The 17,273-nt window shown below is 38.1% G+C and overlaps 2 protein-coding genes across 2 annotated transcripts in view; both read left to right on the top strand.

Annotated features, from left to right (window-relative positions):
* LOC130860677 (zinc finger protein 474) overlaps window positions 1-16,870 on the top strand; it is a 102,709-nt gene extending 85,839 nt beyond the window's left edge. Inside the window, exons 4-5 of the mRNA XM_057749215.1 lie at window positions 11,782-11,962; window positions 16,347-16,870. Coding sequence (XP_057605198.1) covers window positions 11,782-11,962; window positions 16,347-16,498 — 333 coding nt within the window. The 3' untranslated portion in view covers window positions 16,499-16,870. The remainder of the gene's footprint in view (window positions 1-11,781; window positions 11,963-16,346) is intronic.
* Window positions 12,280-13,659, top strand: LOC130860683 (heterogeneous nuclear ribonucleoprotein A3-like). The gene has a single exon (XM_057749227.1). The coding sequence runs from the start codon at window positions 12,311-12,313 to the stop codon at window positions 13,397-13,399; it is 1,089 nt and encodes a 362-aa protein (XP_057605210.1). The 5' UTR covers window positions 12,280-12,310; the 3' UTR covers window positions 13,400-13,659.
* Window positions 16,871-17,273: the final 403 nt, after the last annotated feature.

Below are 17,273 nucleotides of genomic sequence, written 5' to 3'. Positions count from 1 at the left end.
GTGCAAAAATACTCCACTAAACGAGGTCTGCATGAGTGGTTTTGAATCAGCTTTACTGAGGAATGATATACAAACAAGAAACTCCATCCATTAAACACGCGCAATACAATGAGTTTTGAAAGTTTCATATACCTGTTATATTAGCACCATAATCAACATAGAGAATATTTTCACCACACCCAAAGTTTCCTTATGGCCTTCATTTCTCCTTTCACCTCCAGCCTCTAGACAACCCCTGATTTGATTTTTTTAACCATTACAGCTTAGGTTGGATTTTATATAAATGAAATCAGGCAAGACTGTGGTCTTTTATGTCCGGTTTCTTTCAGCATAACGATTCTGAGTTTCATCCATGTTGGTGTGGGTAGCAGAAGTTATTGTTTATTGCCGAATAATAGCCCATTGAGTACTGGAATTACACTTTGTTTATCTATTCATAGATGTTTCCAGCTGCATTAAAGTTTTTATTATCACTTAAGAGTGCTGTCTACTTCAGTCCAGACAGAACCAATTTGCATTTCTTCAATACAGAAGAATCAAGATGTTTTATTGTGAAACATATGTGAAAAGTATAAATTGCAATGTGAAAAGTATAAATTGCCTGATCTAGCCCATCCTTTGATCTGATTCTGTCTCAAAGGTCCTCATCCTTGAACTCAGGTCTCAACACCGTCAAGATACTTTCCTTTACTTTTTCCTTTGCCCACTCTCTGCCTGACTCCTAAATTATACAATGCCTTCACATGGCCAAGGCAGCTCTATTGGCATAGGCAGTACTTGTTTCTAGTACTGTCTGTCAAATCCCTGCCCAACGACTGCAGCATGGCTAGCTTCTTTTTTTTTTTTTTTTTTATTGAGATACAGTTAACATACAATAAATTGCATATATTTAGAGTGTACAATTTGGTATCCCGATCTCCCAGTTCATTCCCCCCCAACCCTCCCCACTTTCCCCACTTGGTGTCCATATGTTTGTTCTCTACATCTGTGTCTCTATTTCCGCCTTGCAAACCAGTTGATTTGTACCATTTTTCTATAGTCCGCATATATGTGTTAATATACAGTATTTGTTTTTCTCTTTCTGACTCACTTCACTCTGTATGACAGTCTCCAAGTCCATCCATGTCTCTACAAATGTCCCAGTTTCCTTGCTTTTTATAGCTGAGTAATATTCCATTGTATATATGTACCACACCTTTTTTATCCATTCATCTGCTGATGGACATTTCGGTTGCTTCCATCTCCTGGCTATTGTAAATAGTGCTGCAATGAACATTGGAGTGCATGTGTCTTTTTGAATTATGGTGTTCTCTGGGTATATGCCCAGCAGTGGGGTTGCTGGGTCATATGGTAGTTCTATTTTTAGTTTTGCAAGGAACCTCCATTCTGTTCTCCACAGTGGCTGTATCAATTTACATTCCCACCAACAGTGCAAGAGTGTTCCCTTTTCTCCACACCCTTTCCAGCATTTACTGTTTGTCGATTTTCTGATGATGCCCATTCTAACCGGTGTGAGGTGATACCTCATTGTAGTTTTGATTTGCATTTCTCTAATAATTAGTGATGTTGAGCAGCTTTTCATGTGCCTCTTGGCCATCTGTATGTCGTCTTTGGAGAAATGCCTATTTAGGTCTTCTGCCCATTTTTTGATTGGGTTGCTTGTTTTTTGGCTATTGAGCTGCATGAACTGTTTATATATTTTGGAGATTAATCCTTTGTCTGTTGATTTGTTTGCAAATATTTTCTCCCATTCTGAGGGTTGTCTTTTTGTCTTGCTTATAGTTTCCTTTGCAGTGCAGAAGCTTTGAAGTTTCATTAGGTCCCACTCACTTATTTTTGCTCTTATTTCCATTACTCTAGGGGGTGGATCAAAAAAGATCTTGCTGTTATTTACATCAAAGAGTGTTCTTCCTATGTTTTCCTCTAGCAGTTTTATAGTGTCTGGCCTTACATTTAGGTCTTTAATCCATTTGGAGTTTATTTTTGTGTATGGTGTTAGGGAGTGTTCTAATCTCATTCTTTCACACATAGCTGTCCAGTTTTCCCAGCACCACTTATTGAAGAGGCTGCCTTTCCTCCATTGTATATCCTTGGCTCCTTTGTCATAGATTAGTTGACCATAGTTTCTCTCTGGGCTTTCTATCCTGTTCCATTGATCTATATTTCTGTGTTTGTGCCAGTACCATACTGTCTTGATCACTGTAGCCTTGTAGTATAATTTGAAGTCAGGAAGCCTGATTCCACCAACTCCATCTTTCCTTCTCAAGATTGTTTTGGCTATTCGGGGTCTTTTGCATTTCCACACAAATCGTAAAATTTCTTGCTCTAGTTCTGTGAAAAATGCTGTTGGTAATTTGATAGGTGTGCATTGAATCTGTAGATAGCTTTGGGTAGCATAGTCATTTTCACAATTGTGATTCTTCCAATCCAAGAACATGGTATATCCCTCTATCTGTTTGTATCGTCTTTGATTTCTTTCATTAGTGTCTTATAGTTTTCTGAGTACAGGTCTTTTATCTCCTTGGTTAGGTTTATTCCTAGGTATTTTATTCTTTTTGTTGCAATGGTGAATGGGATTGTTTCCTTAATTTCTCTTTCTGATCTTTCATTGTTAGTGTATAGAAATGCAAGAGATTTCTGTGGGTTAATTTTGTATCCTGCAACTTTACCAAATTCATTGATTAGCTCAAGTAGTTTTCTGGTAGCATCTTTAGGATTTTCTATGTATAGTATCATGTCATCTGCGAACAGTGACAGTTTTACTTCTTCTTTTCCAATTTGGATTCCTTTTATTTCTTTTTCTTCTCTGATTGCTGTGGCAAGGACCTCCAAAACTATGTTGAATAGTAGTGGTGAGAGTAGACATCCTTGTCTTGTTCCTGATCTTAGAGGGAATGCTTCCAATTGTTCACCATTGAGAATGAGGTTTGCTGTGGGTTTGTCATATATGGCTTTTATTATGTTGAGGTAGGTTCCCTCTATGCCCACCTTCTGGAGAGTTTTTATCACAAATGGGTGTTGAATTTTGTCAAAAGCTTTTTCTGCATCTATTGAGATGATCATGTGGTTTTTATCCAGCATGGCTAGCTTCTAATGACAGGAAGATGGAGTCTGGGGTCAGGACCAAGGTGGGAATGTGGGGAGACCCTTAGAAAAGGTACCAATCTTTGACTGCATTCTTGAGGTCTGATACTCATGTTTCAGTCCTATATTGAACAGACTGATCTTGCTGTCACGCTTCCTCTAGTCAGTTATTCCACTATGGACTTTAAAGCTTTCACGTTAACATACTACAGTACTATAAAGCAGTTGTTGAATAGGTCATGTTGTTGGGCAATTCGTTTGAGGGAGTTCTGTCCATATCAGTACAATTCTATCCATTCAACAAACCCTTTTCAGTTATCACCCTTTCCACTGGTTTCTGGTCAAGACTCTTTCCTTTCTTCCTACTTCAGGCTCCTGTAGCGCTCTGTCTCTGTATCATGACACATAAATTTTGCCTTCTAATTTAGTTTATATGCTTGCCTCCATTACTAAGGAAAGCTCAAGATTGGGGTTCCCCATAACCTTCATCAGGGTGAAGGTATATACTCAATTTAAATGCTTGTTGCTGGAAGGAGCAGATGAATAAATCCATGGAGGCAGCAAAGTGGAGGACTGTGGCCTCCAGCTTGGGGAATAATGTTGAGTTTGGTGTGACCAGCAGACTTGTTTCATGGGGCTAAGCCTGGGTATGATTGAAATCAGTCTGAAGTATTTGGACTTAATTCTGTAGTCATAGAGAACCACAGAAATTCCTGATGTCACATCAGACCAGCCAAGTTTGCACAAAACATAGTCATGTGCACAGGGTGGGGAAGCAGTTGGGAGGCTGAATATCATACGATGATTTGTCAGTTGAGCCACAGTGGGCGACACAGGGGATGGTTCAGTCCATCTGTCCCCTAAATCATCTTTTTGGCTGTCACTTTTCAACATAAGATGGCTCATACCCTACAATCCCATCTGCTTATTTGTGAATTCACTTTTTGGTGAATGCAACCAAGCCAGGGAAACAAGCCTGAAAAAATGAAAGTATTAGGAAGAGCTATACCTAGGTTATCTTATGGTGGAAACAGACGCGAGCTAAAGCCTGTCCTCAGATTATTTTTCAAGGCCTTTGTTACTGCTTTTGAAAGTAATGGAGCTAAATTCTAGGACTTAAGTTACATCATGCAAGCATTTAACTAATGTATAGTCAGCTATAAACTGTTGACAAAATAAAACAGTATTATTGGAATAATGTAATTTAAGATATTGTCAATATTTTCATTTTGCATTGTACTTTTATTTTATGCTATGCAAAGCTGGACTCATCCCTAATGTTAATTTTAATTTCAGTTACTAATTGGTTGCATTACTACACTATATTATATACACCTTGAATATCATCTTTTATCAGTTATTTAAGGAATCTTCAGAAAGTAATTTGGGTTCCACTTGATTTTTTCTTTTAGGGCTGATTTTATTACCTAATCTCTGCTTAAGTTTTGACTTGAGCGTTGATATTCTTTTTTATTATTTTATTATTCTCATAAAAATGACACAAGTTCATTATAAAAGTTCAAGCTGTTATAAAAGTATAAAATTAGCATAACAATTACCCCCAACTTAGTTTGAGCTTAGTGAGTGTCATTCCAGACATTTCTTTGTAAATAACATATGAATAAATAGACATGCACGTTTCATAGAAGTGAGATCACCATATCCGAGTTATTATTGATAGAGGTAGTACGTTTAATTTTACTTGAATTTGACAAAAAGAAATCAAAGTGAAACTGATAATATTGCTGAACTTCAGAAAAATATTTCTTCACTAACTAAGTTTTTAAAGGACCCACTAACACTAAAAAACAAAGATGTTATTAAAGAATTTGAAAAAAAATTTAACTCCGTGTTTTAATTTTATACTCCTTTAATTAACTGTTTGCCATGAAAGGTGGAGAATTTAGTATTATTAACATCCTTGTACCTCTCCTTCCCTCACCAATTTTTACAAGGTATTTTCATTTGTCAAGGTGTGTGGCTTTTCTATTCTCTTCCCTAACCATAATTTCTATAGTCATTTTACTTTAGTTCTGTGTTTAAATGGATTTGTTGCCAGTCTTATAAATCCATATTTCTCCACATGGATTTACAGCTTCAATATTTCTGAGCTTCTTTTTGCTGTTTTTGTTTCGTCTCTGGATTGCTTATATTTTATGAATTGATATTTTTCAAAAGTGACTGTGTAGTTTGACTAAATGGGCGTATTTTAGAGCGTAAAAGAAGGAACTGTTAATACTTAGTCAAGACAACAGGTACATTAGGGACTGTTTTACACAAAGCAGAACTTAAGATCTTCCTAAAGCCAGAGGTGGTATATTTCATAAGTTCTTGCAGGCTTCAATTCAGTACTTTCTGAAGCATTTAAATGGTGCCAAATGACTCCTTACACAAAGGAGCATCTATTTGAAAGAAAAGGTTTGGCTCTGACTAAAGGCTCAACAGCTCACTTCCTGGGATTAATGGACAGGTTTCAGGGAGTCCACCAATCATTCCAAATCATATCCACAGTTCTCTACACATGTGCATTTTTCTGGGGAGATGGCCATGGCAACCATTAGATTTTCAAAGGGGTTTATAGCTCCATATATATTACTAATTGATATTTCACAACATAGCTCCCCAAAGCTACATGATTGGCGCATGTTCTCCTAAGTCTCCTACAAATAATACCACACAACTAGAATCTCACACTATTATTACTTAGTATTTATTGTGGGAGTAATATAAGAAATGACCAAATGTACCAGTAATAACTTCCACTTTAGTTTTTAATATCTTTCATTAAAGTTCATGCAATAGTATTTAATGTTATTTTTTCCTTCTGACCAATTATTATACTTCCTCCTATAAGCTGTATTACTTACGAAGTTGCATAGTTCACTGTGGTTTTCTTTCTGCCTGAGCACTCAGGGAGGTCATTGAAAGCTACTTGAAGCTATTTGAGATAGGCATCCTAGTCTAGGTTTTCTGGAACTATGTCCATTCTTCTTCTATCAACACCTCTCTTAAGGTTCTCCACAAAACCACCCTCTTTTCTTGGTCCTTAGTCTCTCCCCTTTGATTCAATGGTGATATTACAAATTGTAGAAACGAATGTATGGATGTTGGGGTCATCTACACTGATTAGGAGAAAAATTGTTAAATGTCCACTTCCGTTTGCATTGCACAGTCCTGGCCTAAAAGATTGAACATGAGGCATTCCTGACAGAGAAAAGACATTAACAAAAAGAAAAAAAAAATGCTGCGTGGAAAATAGAATAATAATTCCAATAGTGGCCAGCAAAATGATTGAAAACATATGAAAGTTAGTGGATTCAAGTTGAAAGAAATATACACATATGAAAACTTCCCCTGAAGTGTTCAAGTGCCTCTGGCTACATCCAACCTAAACAGACTTTCCCAGGAAACTGAAAGAACAAAAGCAAAATGTGATGAGCCCCAATAAACTTGCTGTGTGGGAGCATTTAGTTTACCCCCTTAAAACAGTTCACATCAGAAATAGTGCTTACGTAGATTGAGAGAGTAACTTTTTAAAAAATCTTTTACCCTGATGTTAGAAAAGTAATGCCTCACCCCCAAAATATTATCTGAGATGTTGACAGGAAAACTGTTGATCTAATCCTTTTTTCTGCAGAAACTTTAGACAGATTGGCTTCCTCTTTGTCCTCCTTTTATCACATTTCCTGGAGTTGGCTGGCTCTGGCAGGCCCCATGTATACCAGCCCCCTGGGCACACCTTCCCCCACTCTGCCTTGCGCAATTATGTCCATCACAGTAGCACACTAGCCAAGAAGGGGCCGTCTACCCTTTCCGCCTGGAATATGGTCTCTTCCTCCTATTCCTCCTCTCCATCCTCCCCACATCCAGTTCCATCTGAAAACACTGAAGAGGCTGAAGAGTAAAACCTTGGCAGTTAGGGCAGTGGCAGTAACCACAAGTTGGAGACTGCTTAGTTTTCTCTGGAAGTTTCAGACTGACAATTGTGAAATTAATGAACAATAAAAGAGGTTCTCTTATCTCTGTTCAGACCCCTGGGGATGCATTTTTCTCTTCAACTGTGTGTCTGTGTTGCTTGCACTTCCCTAGAGCATGGCTTAGGAGTAAGATGTTCAAAACCTAAGAATATGGGGTACGTTACAAGTTCAACTGCAGTTCAACCGCAAATATACAACATGGGGCAGGCTTTGGAAACTATAATATAGAACATCTTAGCCTTTTTATGGTATTAATTTTCTCCCACGTCCCTGTAAGTTATTTTGTGCATATCTTCTAGCCTCTGTGTCTGCCTATTTCCTTCTAATTTTTCCTTCCAATTTTTCCTTCCAAAAGAAGCCTTATGACAATGTGACATGAATGTCTTAATTTATGACCCATACCGTTTATTTTGCTTACATGCTTGGTTAAATGCTACACTTGGCTCATACTTTCCATATGGAATTTTAATAAATGCATTATTCTTAAAGTAAAAAGAATAACTTCTTGTTTTAAAACTAAAAAAACCTGCATCTAATTAATCTTTCAAGTAAGTAAACGTATAAAAACAGGAAGGAACTTTTGGATATTTTAAAAATTATTACTTTTGCTTTATTCTTTCTCTTAGGTGTTGAGTTCCCCAAATATTTTTAAAGTCACTTTTCAAGTGTTAGACATTGCTACATGGCTAACAAGAAGGAAGGATAAAGAACTATTTCATTATTTTGATTAGTGTAGTACATTGACATAGGTTGGTATAGAAAAATAGAATAAAAATATTTTTCTTCAAATAGTGTCCTTTCTTAAAGACTTAGAGCATCCAGGAAGTACTAACCATTGGACTGCCAGAGAATTCCCAGGCCTACAGTTTCTTTCTCTCTGCCCCAAACATTCCTATCCTAAAAACAACAACAAAACAAATCTTTCTTAACTCTCTCTCTCAAGGTTTCTTTCTGCAAAATTTTTGAAAGTGTATTCCTCTTCTTCTTGATGATCTTTAACTCTCAACAATTTAGTTTTTAATCTTTTGTCTCCGTTGGAACTAAACTATCAAAAATCACTGGCTTATAACCAACTGGCAACCAGATCTACCTGCCTTCCTTAACCACCCATTACTCTCTGTAGCATTTGACAGAGTTGATGACACCAACTTTCTGGAATCAGAAGTGTTTCCAGAATTCTGGATGGAGTCTTTTGTCTCCATGCCCTGTTTCTTTAACTTTAAACTTGAACCTTTATCTTTTTAGGCTGCAATTTCCCTTGCTCAATCTCCTTATTGTAGATATTCTCCCAGGAATTTTTCTCCATGCACCCCCTGTATATGCTGCCTCTGGAATTTTTATTTGCAAGTAGCTCTGAATCCCACTAATCCTGAATTATAGGCCTCTGTTTCTTATTTTGGCTGGACTTATTCGTGTTTAAATTCTACTAATGCATCAAACTCAACAGGTCCAGAACAGAATCCCCTTTTTCTCCTTCCCCAACCTGTCTTTCCCGATTTCTCCCTTTCTGTAAGTGACATCACCATCTTCCCTGTTATTTAGAATAAAACATTGGTGTTCTCTTGGACCCATGATTTACTTACCTCCCCGAGCCATGAATGCTCAAGCTGTCATAGATATGCTGCCCTGCTAGTCCTTTTAGATACTTTACAGCCAAACAGGCTTTCCTGAAGTGAAGTTACAGGTTATTTCCCTGCTTAACCACTTCCTATCACTTACAAAACAAAATGCAGAACTTAGCATGGCATTCATCGTTGTTCACAGCATGGCTGCAGCCTACCTACTTGATTCTAGTTCTCAGTGCTACACGGAGCACAGGCAAGCTGAATTATTTGCTGTTTTCTGTACTCACCTTCAGATTCCTGTCCATGGGGCTTTGCTCATGCTGTCTTTGCTCAGCCTCCAAAATCTTTCTCCATCCTTTCCACTCCTTGTGGTCTAAATTTTACCCATTCTTCAAATGCTACCTCCTTAAAGCTTGCCCTGATCTTCACAAATGGAAGAAACATTTCCAACCTCTGAATTTAATTACATTTTAATAATATAGCCATACTATTTTCTTTGGCTTAGTGTTTATATGAAATTCTTTCCCTTCCTTTTACCTGTAATCTATTTGTGTCTCTATGTTCATAAAATGTGTTTCTTATAAACAATGTAAATTGGGTCTTGATTTTTTTTTTTATCTAGTCTGTCAACCCATGCCTTTTAATTGTGTTCTTTGGTCCATTTACATTTACTGCAATTATAGATATATACAAAGTCTGCCACCTTGGTGTTTTAATCTACTTGTTTCTCCTACCTTTTTTTTTTTTTTAATTCTCTGTTCCTCTTTTCCTATCTTTCTTTGGAGGATGGTTAACTCATCAATCTTCTAAAAAGTGTTCTCTCTCCTCATTGATTTTTTTTGTTATGCCTCTTGGCATGACTTTGTACTTTTGTGGTTATTATAGAGGCTAAAACGTACATCTTTAGCACATCACATTCTATGTTTAAAAAATTACTTCAAGAAAAATCTAAGAATTATTGACAATCTATTTCTAGTTTTAGTCCCTACAATCTGTGCTCATTTACTATAACTTTACACATTAGAGAATATAAACTCCATATCCTTTTGTTATTTTTCTTTAAAGAGCCCATGGTCTAAAGAAATTTTGTCATATACATGTACAAAAATTAGGAACATTTTTTAAAAGAGTGTTTTAATTTATTGACCTATTTGCATTTTATAGTGTTTCCATCCCTCCTTATAGAACCAGATTTCTAGCTGATATTTTCCTTCAGCATCTATAATTTAGCACTTCTTGTAAAGCAACTCTGCTGAAGAAAAATTCTTTCACCTTTTGTCTAGGTAAAGACATCTTTAGGACTTCCCTGGTGGTCCAGTGATTAAGACTCCATGCAGGGGGCATGGGTTTGATCCCTGGTCAGGGAATTTCTGCATGCTGCATGGTGAGGCCAAAAAAAAAAAGTCTTTATTTCACCTTCATTTTTGAAAGATATTCTTACTGAATATGGAATTTTGAAATGACTTGATAATTTTTTTCCTTTAAGCATTTTTAAAATGTCATTCCCGTGTTTCTTGTCCTTCAATTTTTTTTTCTGATGAGAAGTCACCTGAAATTCTTATAATTGTTTCCTTATTCCCTTGTATGTATTGTTTGTGTTTACTCTGACTGCTTTCAAGCTTATCTTTGGTTTTTAGCAGTTCTACTAGTATATGTCTAGTTCTGTTTTTTTGTCTGTTTGTTTGTTTTTACTATATCTTGCTCAGATTTCTCTGAGCTTCTCAGATATATCATTTTTAGTTATGGTCAATGCATTATAGGCTTAACTGTCCCTGCCTTGTGCTCAGTGTGAGGCCTGGAGGCAAAGGGCTCCTCCCAGTTCTTCTACTGCACTTTTAGACTCCTGTGGGCCCTACATGCCTGCAACAGAAAGGGGGTCCCTCTTAGTACTCCCACACCTTCACAGCAGTATACTGCTCTTATATTGGACTAGCACAGGGCCTAATTCTCCAGCTTTACTGTCACATTTAGGCACGCCCTATGTTCCTGAATTGGTGAGGGTTTCTCTCAATGCTCCTGCCTCTCTTCAATGTTGGAATGTCACCCCCTGTTAATACATGTAAGACCAGTGGGAAAGTTTCTATAGATAGTATCTGCATGCTGCATCTCAGAAGGGTTCACTCTCAGCTGTCCTGCCCTTATTTATTGTTGTTTCTAATTCATGTAAAGTTGGCATATGGGAGGCTTTCTCTTGTTTCTGCTGATCTATCCACAAACTGAGGCAGTCATTTCAGTTCATTAGTTTACCTTGTAACATTGAATATCCAATGGGCTCAAAAATTGTTTCTGTAGGCTATCTGATTTGTTCTCATTGTTAGGTGGGAGAAGTGTTTCTTGTAAGGTTCTATATCCCAGACAGAAGCAGAAACTCCCTGTTGGGTTGTATCCTTAACTCTTCCTTAGATTTGGTTCTACCAGAAACAAAGGTTAAGGATTTGAATTCAAATAGTCTGTGGGGAGGTAATCCCAGAAACCCCAGTAAAGTAGAGGGAGGAGAGACAGGGAAGAGAAGGAGGTCTACATAATGTGTTAATGAATAACTGTGGTACAATTCCACTAGGGACTTCTGGAGGACTGTACGAAAACAGCCTAAGTGAGCAAGCTGTGTCTTTATCCACCAACTCTCATCCGTAATTGATTAGCTGTCCTGCCTATGGATGGAGTCTATGCCAGATCAAAAAACACAGAGAATCACAGGTGCAGCAGAAATTTTTTTCATGAAGGAATGAGAGAGGGCACAGCAGTGTCTTTTTGTGCCTGTCAGGACATTTATTACTTTATTTCTCAGGCATACTGATGTACGGAGAGGATGATTCATACCTGATTTATCTTTGTATTCTCCAAGCATGGAGAATAGTCAGAAGACAACCAATATTTATTAAATAAGACAGTGCATTTTATAAAGTACCAATATGTAAAATTCTGGTTAGCACTTCATTTCCTATCCTGCTCCCAAACCAACATCCTCACCCCCACCTCAATCACTCAGATAATATCGTTTATTCTCTTAATTGCCAAAAGGTTAAACTCACCAGAAGGGTTAGACTTTTTTTTTAAATGTATTGATTTTTCTAGCTAATTTAAATGTATTATAATTTTAAAGTATAATTTCCAAACCTGAACTTTATCTAACAGATATTTTGTATTACTTGCAGCCGACAATGATAAGGCATCCACCAACAGTTGTTTGCTACATTTGTGGTCGTGAATATGGAACAAAATCAATTGCCATCCATGAGCCACAATGTCTGAAAAAATGGCATAATGAAAACAACTTGTTGCCTAAAGAGCTAAGGAGACCAGAGCCAAAAAAGCCAGAAGTCAGGACCATTACTGGTAAGTTTTTGGAAAAAAAAAACTTGAGTTTATAAGGGAAGACTTTTCTCTCTAAACTTAAAAGAGTAGAGGTATTTTATTACTTGTTCAAGTAACTGAAATCAGCAACATTACTGTCTTGGCTACAGCCAAATAGAAAAAACAGTTCTGGAATGCCTGGCCAAAGTGTTGTCTTCAGATGCTGAGACGTAAAGATACTATATCCTGGCAAACTGTGCAAGGAGAGGGACTCACTGGAATTTGCTGTATTTCCCCAAAATTATTTTCATATATTATCAAACACAATACTTTAAAAACTATGAAGCTTAGATTTGAACTCGAGTTGGAAGAGGCGAGTCCGGTCTCAAAATGGAGGGCCATGATCCAAAGGAACCAGAACAGTTGAGAAAACTGTTTATTGGTGGTCTGAGCTTTGAAACTACAGATGATAACTTAAGAGAACATTTTGAGAAATGGGGCACACTTACAGATTGTGTGGTGATGAGAGACCCCCAAACAAAACATTCCAGGGGCTTTGGTTTTGTGACTTACTCTTGTGTTGAAGAGGTGGATGCAACAATGTGTGCTCGACCACACGAGGTTGATGGGCATGTAGTGGAACCAAAGAGAGCTGTTTCTAGAGAGGATTTTGTAAAGCCTGGTGCCCATCTAACAGTGAAGAAAATTTTTGTTGGTGGTATTAAAGAAGACACAGAAGAATATAATTTGAGAGACTACTTTGAAAAGTATGGCAAGATTGAAACCATAGAAGTTATGGAAGACAGGCAGAGTGGAAAAAAGAGAGGATTTGCTTTTGTAACTTTTGATGATCATAATACAGTTGATAAAATGGTTGTTCAGAAATACCACACTATTAATGGGCATAATTGTGAAGTGAAAAAGGCCCTTTCTAAACAAGAAATGCAATCTGCTGGATCACAAAGAGGTCGTGGAGGTGGATCTGGCAACTTTATGGGTCGTGGAGGAAACTTTGGAGGTGGAAGAGGTAACTTTGGCCGTGGTGGAAACTTTGGTGGGAGAGGAGGCTATGGTGGTGGAGGTGGTGGCAGTCAAGGTAGTTATGGAGGAGGTGATGGTGGATATAATGGATTTGGAGGTGATGGTGGCAACTATGGCTGTGGACCTGGTTATAGTAGTAGAGGAGGCTATGGTGGTGGTGGACCAGGATATGGAAACCAAGGTGGTGGATATGGTGGTGGTGGTGGATATGGTGGTGTTGGTGGAGGATATGATGGTTACAATGAAGGAGGAAATTTTGGAGGTAGCTATGGTGGTGGTGGGAACTATAATGATTTTGGAAATTATAGTGGGCAACAGCAATCAAATTATGGACCCATGAAGGGGGGCAGTTTTGGTGGAAGAAGCTCGAGCAGTCCCTATGGTGGTGGTTATGGATCTGGTGGTGGAAGTGGTGGATATGGTAGCAGAAGGTTCTAAAAACTCAGAAGAAAAGGGCTATAGTTCTTAGCAGGAGAGAGAGCGAGGAGTTGTCAGGAAAGCTGAAGGTTACTTTGAGACAGTCGTCCCAAATGCATTAGAGGAACTGTAAAAATCTGCCACAGGAGGAATGATGATCCATAGTCAGAAAAGTTACTGCAGCTTAAACAGGAAACCCTTCTTGTTCAGGACTGTCATAGCCACAGTTTGCAAAAAGTGCAGCTATTGATTAATGCAAAGTAGTGTCAATTAGATGTACATTCCTGAGGTCTTTCATCTGTTGTAGCTTTGTCTTTTTCGTTTTCTTTTCATTACATCAGGTATGTTGCCCTGTAAATTGTGGTAGTGGTACCAGGAATAAAAAATTAAGGAATTTTTAACTTTTCAAAAAAAAAAAAAAAAAACTATGAAGCTTAAAAAACCTTTGGGGACATCTGTAATCATGTTTTCAAATACGAATGTGTCTTAGTGTTCAAAGAGTAGGGGTACCAAAGTGAAATGCTACCTGTATCTCAATAAAAGTACTTAAAGAAATAATAAATAAAAAATAAAACACACACACACACACAAAAACAAAGTGACATGCTTATTGGGTCCACTAGTCAGGTTACACAATTGAATAAATTTGTCCACGTGTGGAAAAAGGGAAGCTGGGAGCTATGAGGAGCTGAAGAGTGCTGCCTCTCTCTGAAGGAGACAGATGCTACCCAGTTCCAGCTGGTGTTATGCTTAAGAAATTTAGCCTTAAATTTACTGTGACGTATCTTGCAATAATACAAAAGAAACTGGAAATGTAGACTTCTGTGTGAAATATCCAGATTTTTAAAATTTTACAGTGAATACTTTGTAAAGCACTGCAGAGGCCATATAACACTGGAACTTCATAAACTGCCATGTGTGGCCTCATTTCAGAGCCTTATGCTTACTCATTTAGGGTGAGAATGAAATAGTTCAGAGACCGTGTCTGCCATGCAAGCTGAGACTTGCTCATCATCTACCATTGTCATTTTCTCAGTTGACCTCCTGATTCCCCCCCCGAAGGAAAACCATTCTTGGTTTTACAAGAGGTATCATTCAATTAATTGATTCTCTTTATGAACCATAGAATTTACATACCCAGAAGGTACCTTGGAGGTCATTTAGTGTCAGTTAGCCCAAAGCACTCTTGTTAGAGATGTGACCCAAAGAGAGCTTTTTAACAACCCACAGGGTGGAATCTGTCATGCTAAAGTTCTAGAGGCTGCCAGAACCCAACCAACACAGTCCTTGCTGAAAGGAGGACTCCGCATGCAGGTGGGAAAAGAGCTCAAGATGAAAACATCCATCTGCTGAAATTAGAGCATTTGCTCACAAAGAGGTTGTTTACCTCTTTGAAACTCTCTTCCCATCATTTCTCATTTGGTGTCAAAAGTCTGCTACCTGCGCTTCTGATCTTTGTCATTTTCTCTGCTTGAGCAGAGTTATCACAATTCTGGAAGAGGTGAGAGAAATGACTGCTTTGAAAGCCCTGGAGGGGTCACCATCCTGTAACTGGCTAGAGATGGAAAAGGCAGGCCTTATAGTGATAACACTTTCTGCAGTTTTCCTCTTGGCTCCATGCTGTTGTTATTTCCGAAGGTGCCCTTCCTCACTAGGCAAAGAGAATCCCCATCACCATTTCCATCCCATGGACTTACTGCAGTCATAGAGTTCAAAAGACCCTTCCTCCAGATCCAAAGGAATAGCCCGAAAACTTTTAGAAATGTGATGAATCATCTTCAGCTGAGAGTCAGTGGATACTGTGGAATTTTTGAGTCCATGTTAAAACTCATACGAGCAAGGAGAAAGTCAGTGCCATTCTTCTTTTAACTGTTTTTAAAGTAGTCAAAACACACATTCATATCCTGCATAGAAAGTGACATTTCCTTTATCCAAGGGAGAAATACTAAGTTGTTCTGCTGTTCTGGAGTTTAATTTCCCACAGAGAAAAAAAAAAGACAAGAAAAAGAACATTAGTAGGCTTGTTAAAGAATATAAGGTTTGCTCTGTTTGTGTGAACCACTAGATAGAAGGCATATGAGAATTGCCTGGGCTTTAATGAAGAAATATATCCTGTGAAAATAATTTTTTAAAAACTATGTGGTATATTTCCGAGTGCCTGGGTACATTTTGGAGGGCCTTTTCTGGGCAATTCTAAGACATAATCAATTTAACGTACTAAAGCCATTCTATTTAAATAAGGTTTATTAAAGTTAAATCCCACACTGTTTCTCTAAAATAAACCCATATGCCTTTTTTTCCTGTGCTCTGCCAATGGAGATTATACATCTCTCAGCTGTCTTTGTTGTTTTCTTAAGGACACTTCTTTTCTTTAGATTAACTATTCTGTTTGCATTCTTTACTTTAATTACTTGAAGAATCTCTAAGTTTATGACCATAAAGAGATGATACATTTTTAGGATATAATTCATCTTAAATTTACTCTCAACCAACAGTTGTGGTCTCTAAAAACATTCCACTGAAGGATTACAGAAGAGGAAAATGCAAATACATGTTCTTTTCCTTCTATAAGCTTATATTTAGAGTCAACGAAAAGAAAGCCAAGAGTTATATTTGCAAGATAATAATGTGTAAGCAAAGCAGTTAATAATTAGTGAAGAATGCGTATCACAACACATAAAACAATGTCTTCCCCTTTTTAAAATCTGAGGATTGAAAACCTCTAGTTCAGAGCTAACGGTTCTCAACCCTTAAAAGACTGAGCAGCACTTTTTTTTTTTTTTTTTTGGCAAAAGTAATATGATTTGTTTAAAAGCCTCAGTCAACAGGTATTTCCTGAAAATACTTTCCATAAAAAGTAGAGTATGGTTCTCCAGAATGAAAACTGATCCATTTTCTCGTTTTCGTTTTCTTTTCTTTCTTTTTTGTTCTTTTTTTTTTTCCCCTCTGTTTTTCTTTAACTTTTCAGCCAAGGGTTTCTATGATCTCGATGCCTTAAATGAAGCTGCTTGGACAAGTGCCCAGAGCCAGTTGGTTCCCTGTAATATTTGTGGGCGTACCTTCCTGCCAGACAGACTGATTGTTCACCAACGATCCTGTAAACCAAAAGTCGCCAAGTAAAGCCCTTTCTCCCTACGAAAGAGTTACAGAAATTAAATCCTTTGGAAAGAGCTGGGATGTGGTGGGGGGGAGGAAAAGGGGGAGTGGAGAGGAAACAAGGAAAACTGAAACTGACCGAAGGCCATCGAGCATGGGACGCCCAGCTCAGTGCTCTGGTGGCCCGGCGTGACCACTGTGTCACTGCTTTTAGCAAGCGGCTGTGTGCGTGTGCCTAGACACGCCTGGGGCCTCACATGTCACAAGGTTGTTGGGCAGAATTACACGTGGCCATGCCTCATCAGAGCTGGCATTTTTATCTCCAGGAAATTTCAGAGCCAATGGTTGCCGTTTTTCTTCTGGTCTGTTTTCCCAAACAAGATTCTGAACTTCACACTTAGGACAATTATTCAGTGAACAGAGGCTTTGGGTGGTGACTTCAGGCAACTCTTTAGTTCCTGAGAAAAACTGGATTCCCTCCCATCCCTGTGTTTTCTGAAATAACGTGCCACTCCCTGCTTTTTCTGATCCAGGGAATGTTTTTAATTGAGTTAGTGACCGGGAATCCTCTTTTCTCTATAAAATTGTTCAACAGGAGAGACATACAAAAAAAGAGCTAAGGACTTAAAGTACCAGAACCATACATACAGAACTCATACTCCCTTACTAATAGCAAGAAATGCTACAAGGAAAATTCAGCATCAATGCCAGCCTCACATGTTGGGCGATTGCTGTGATGTGATTCATCCCATGGGTGGAAACTAGTTCCCTCCTCCTACAGAGGAAGCGCAGCGAGAGT

This window comes from Hippopotamus amphibius, chromosome 1 (genome assembly GCF_030028045.1).
Source record: "Hippopotamus amphibius kiboko isolate mHipAmp2 chromosome 1, mHipAmp2.hap2, whole genome shotgun sequence".
In the NCBI taxonomy this organism is placed as follows: domain Eukaryota; kingdom Metazoa; phylum Chordata; class Mammalia; order Artiodactyla; family Hippopotamidae; genus Hippopotamus; species Hippopotamus amphibius.
The sequence above is the reverse complement of the archived record's forward strand: the minus strand, read 5'-3'. Positions and strand labels throughout refer to the sequence as shown.

What these genes read in the sequence shown, in the direction of transcription:
- LOC130860683 (XM_057749227.1), top strand. Translation starts at nt 12,311, where the DNA reads ATGGAGGGCCATGATCCAAAGGAACCAGAACAGTTGAGAAAACTGTTT.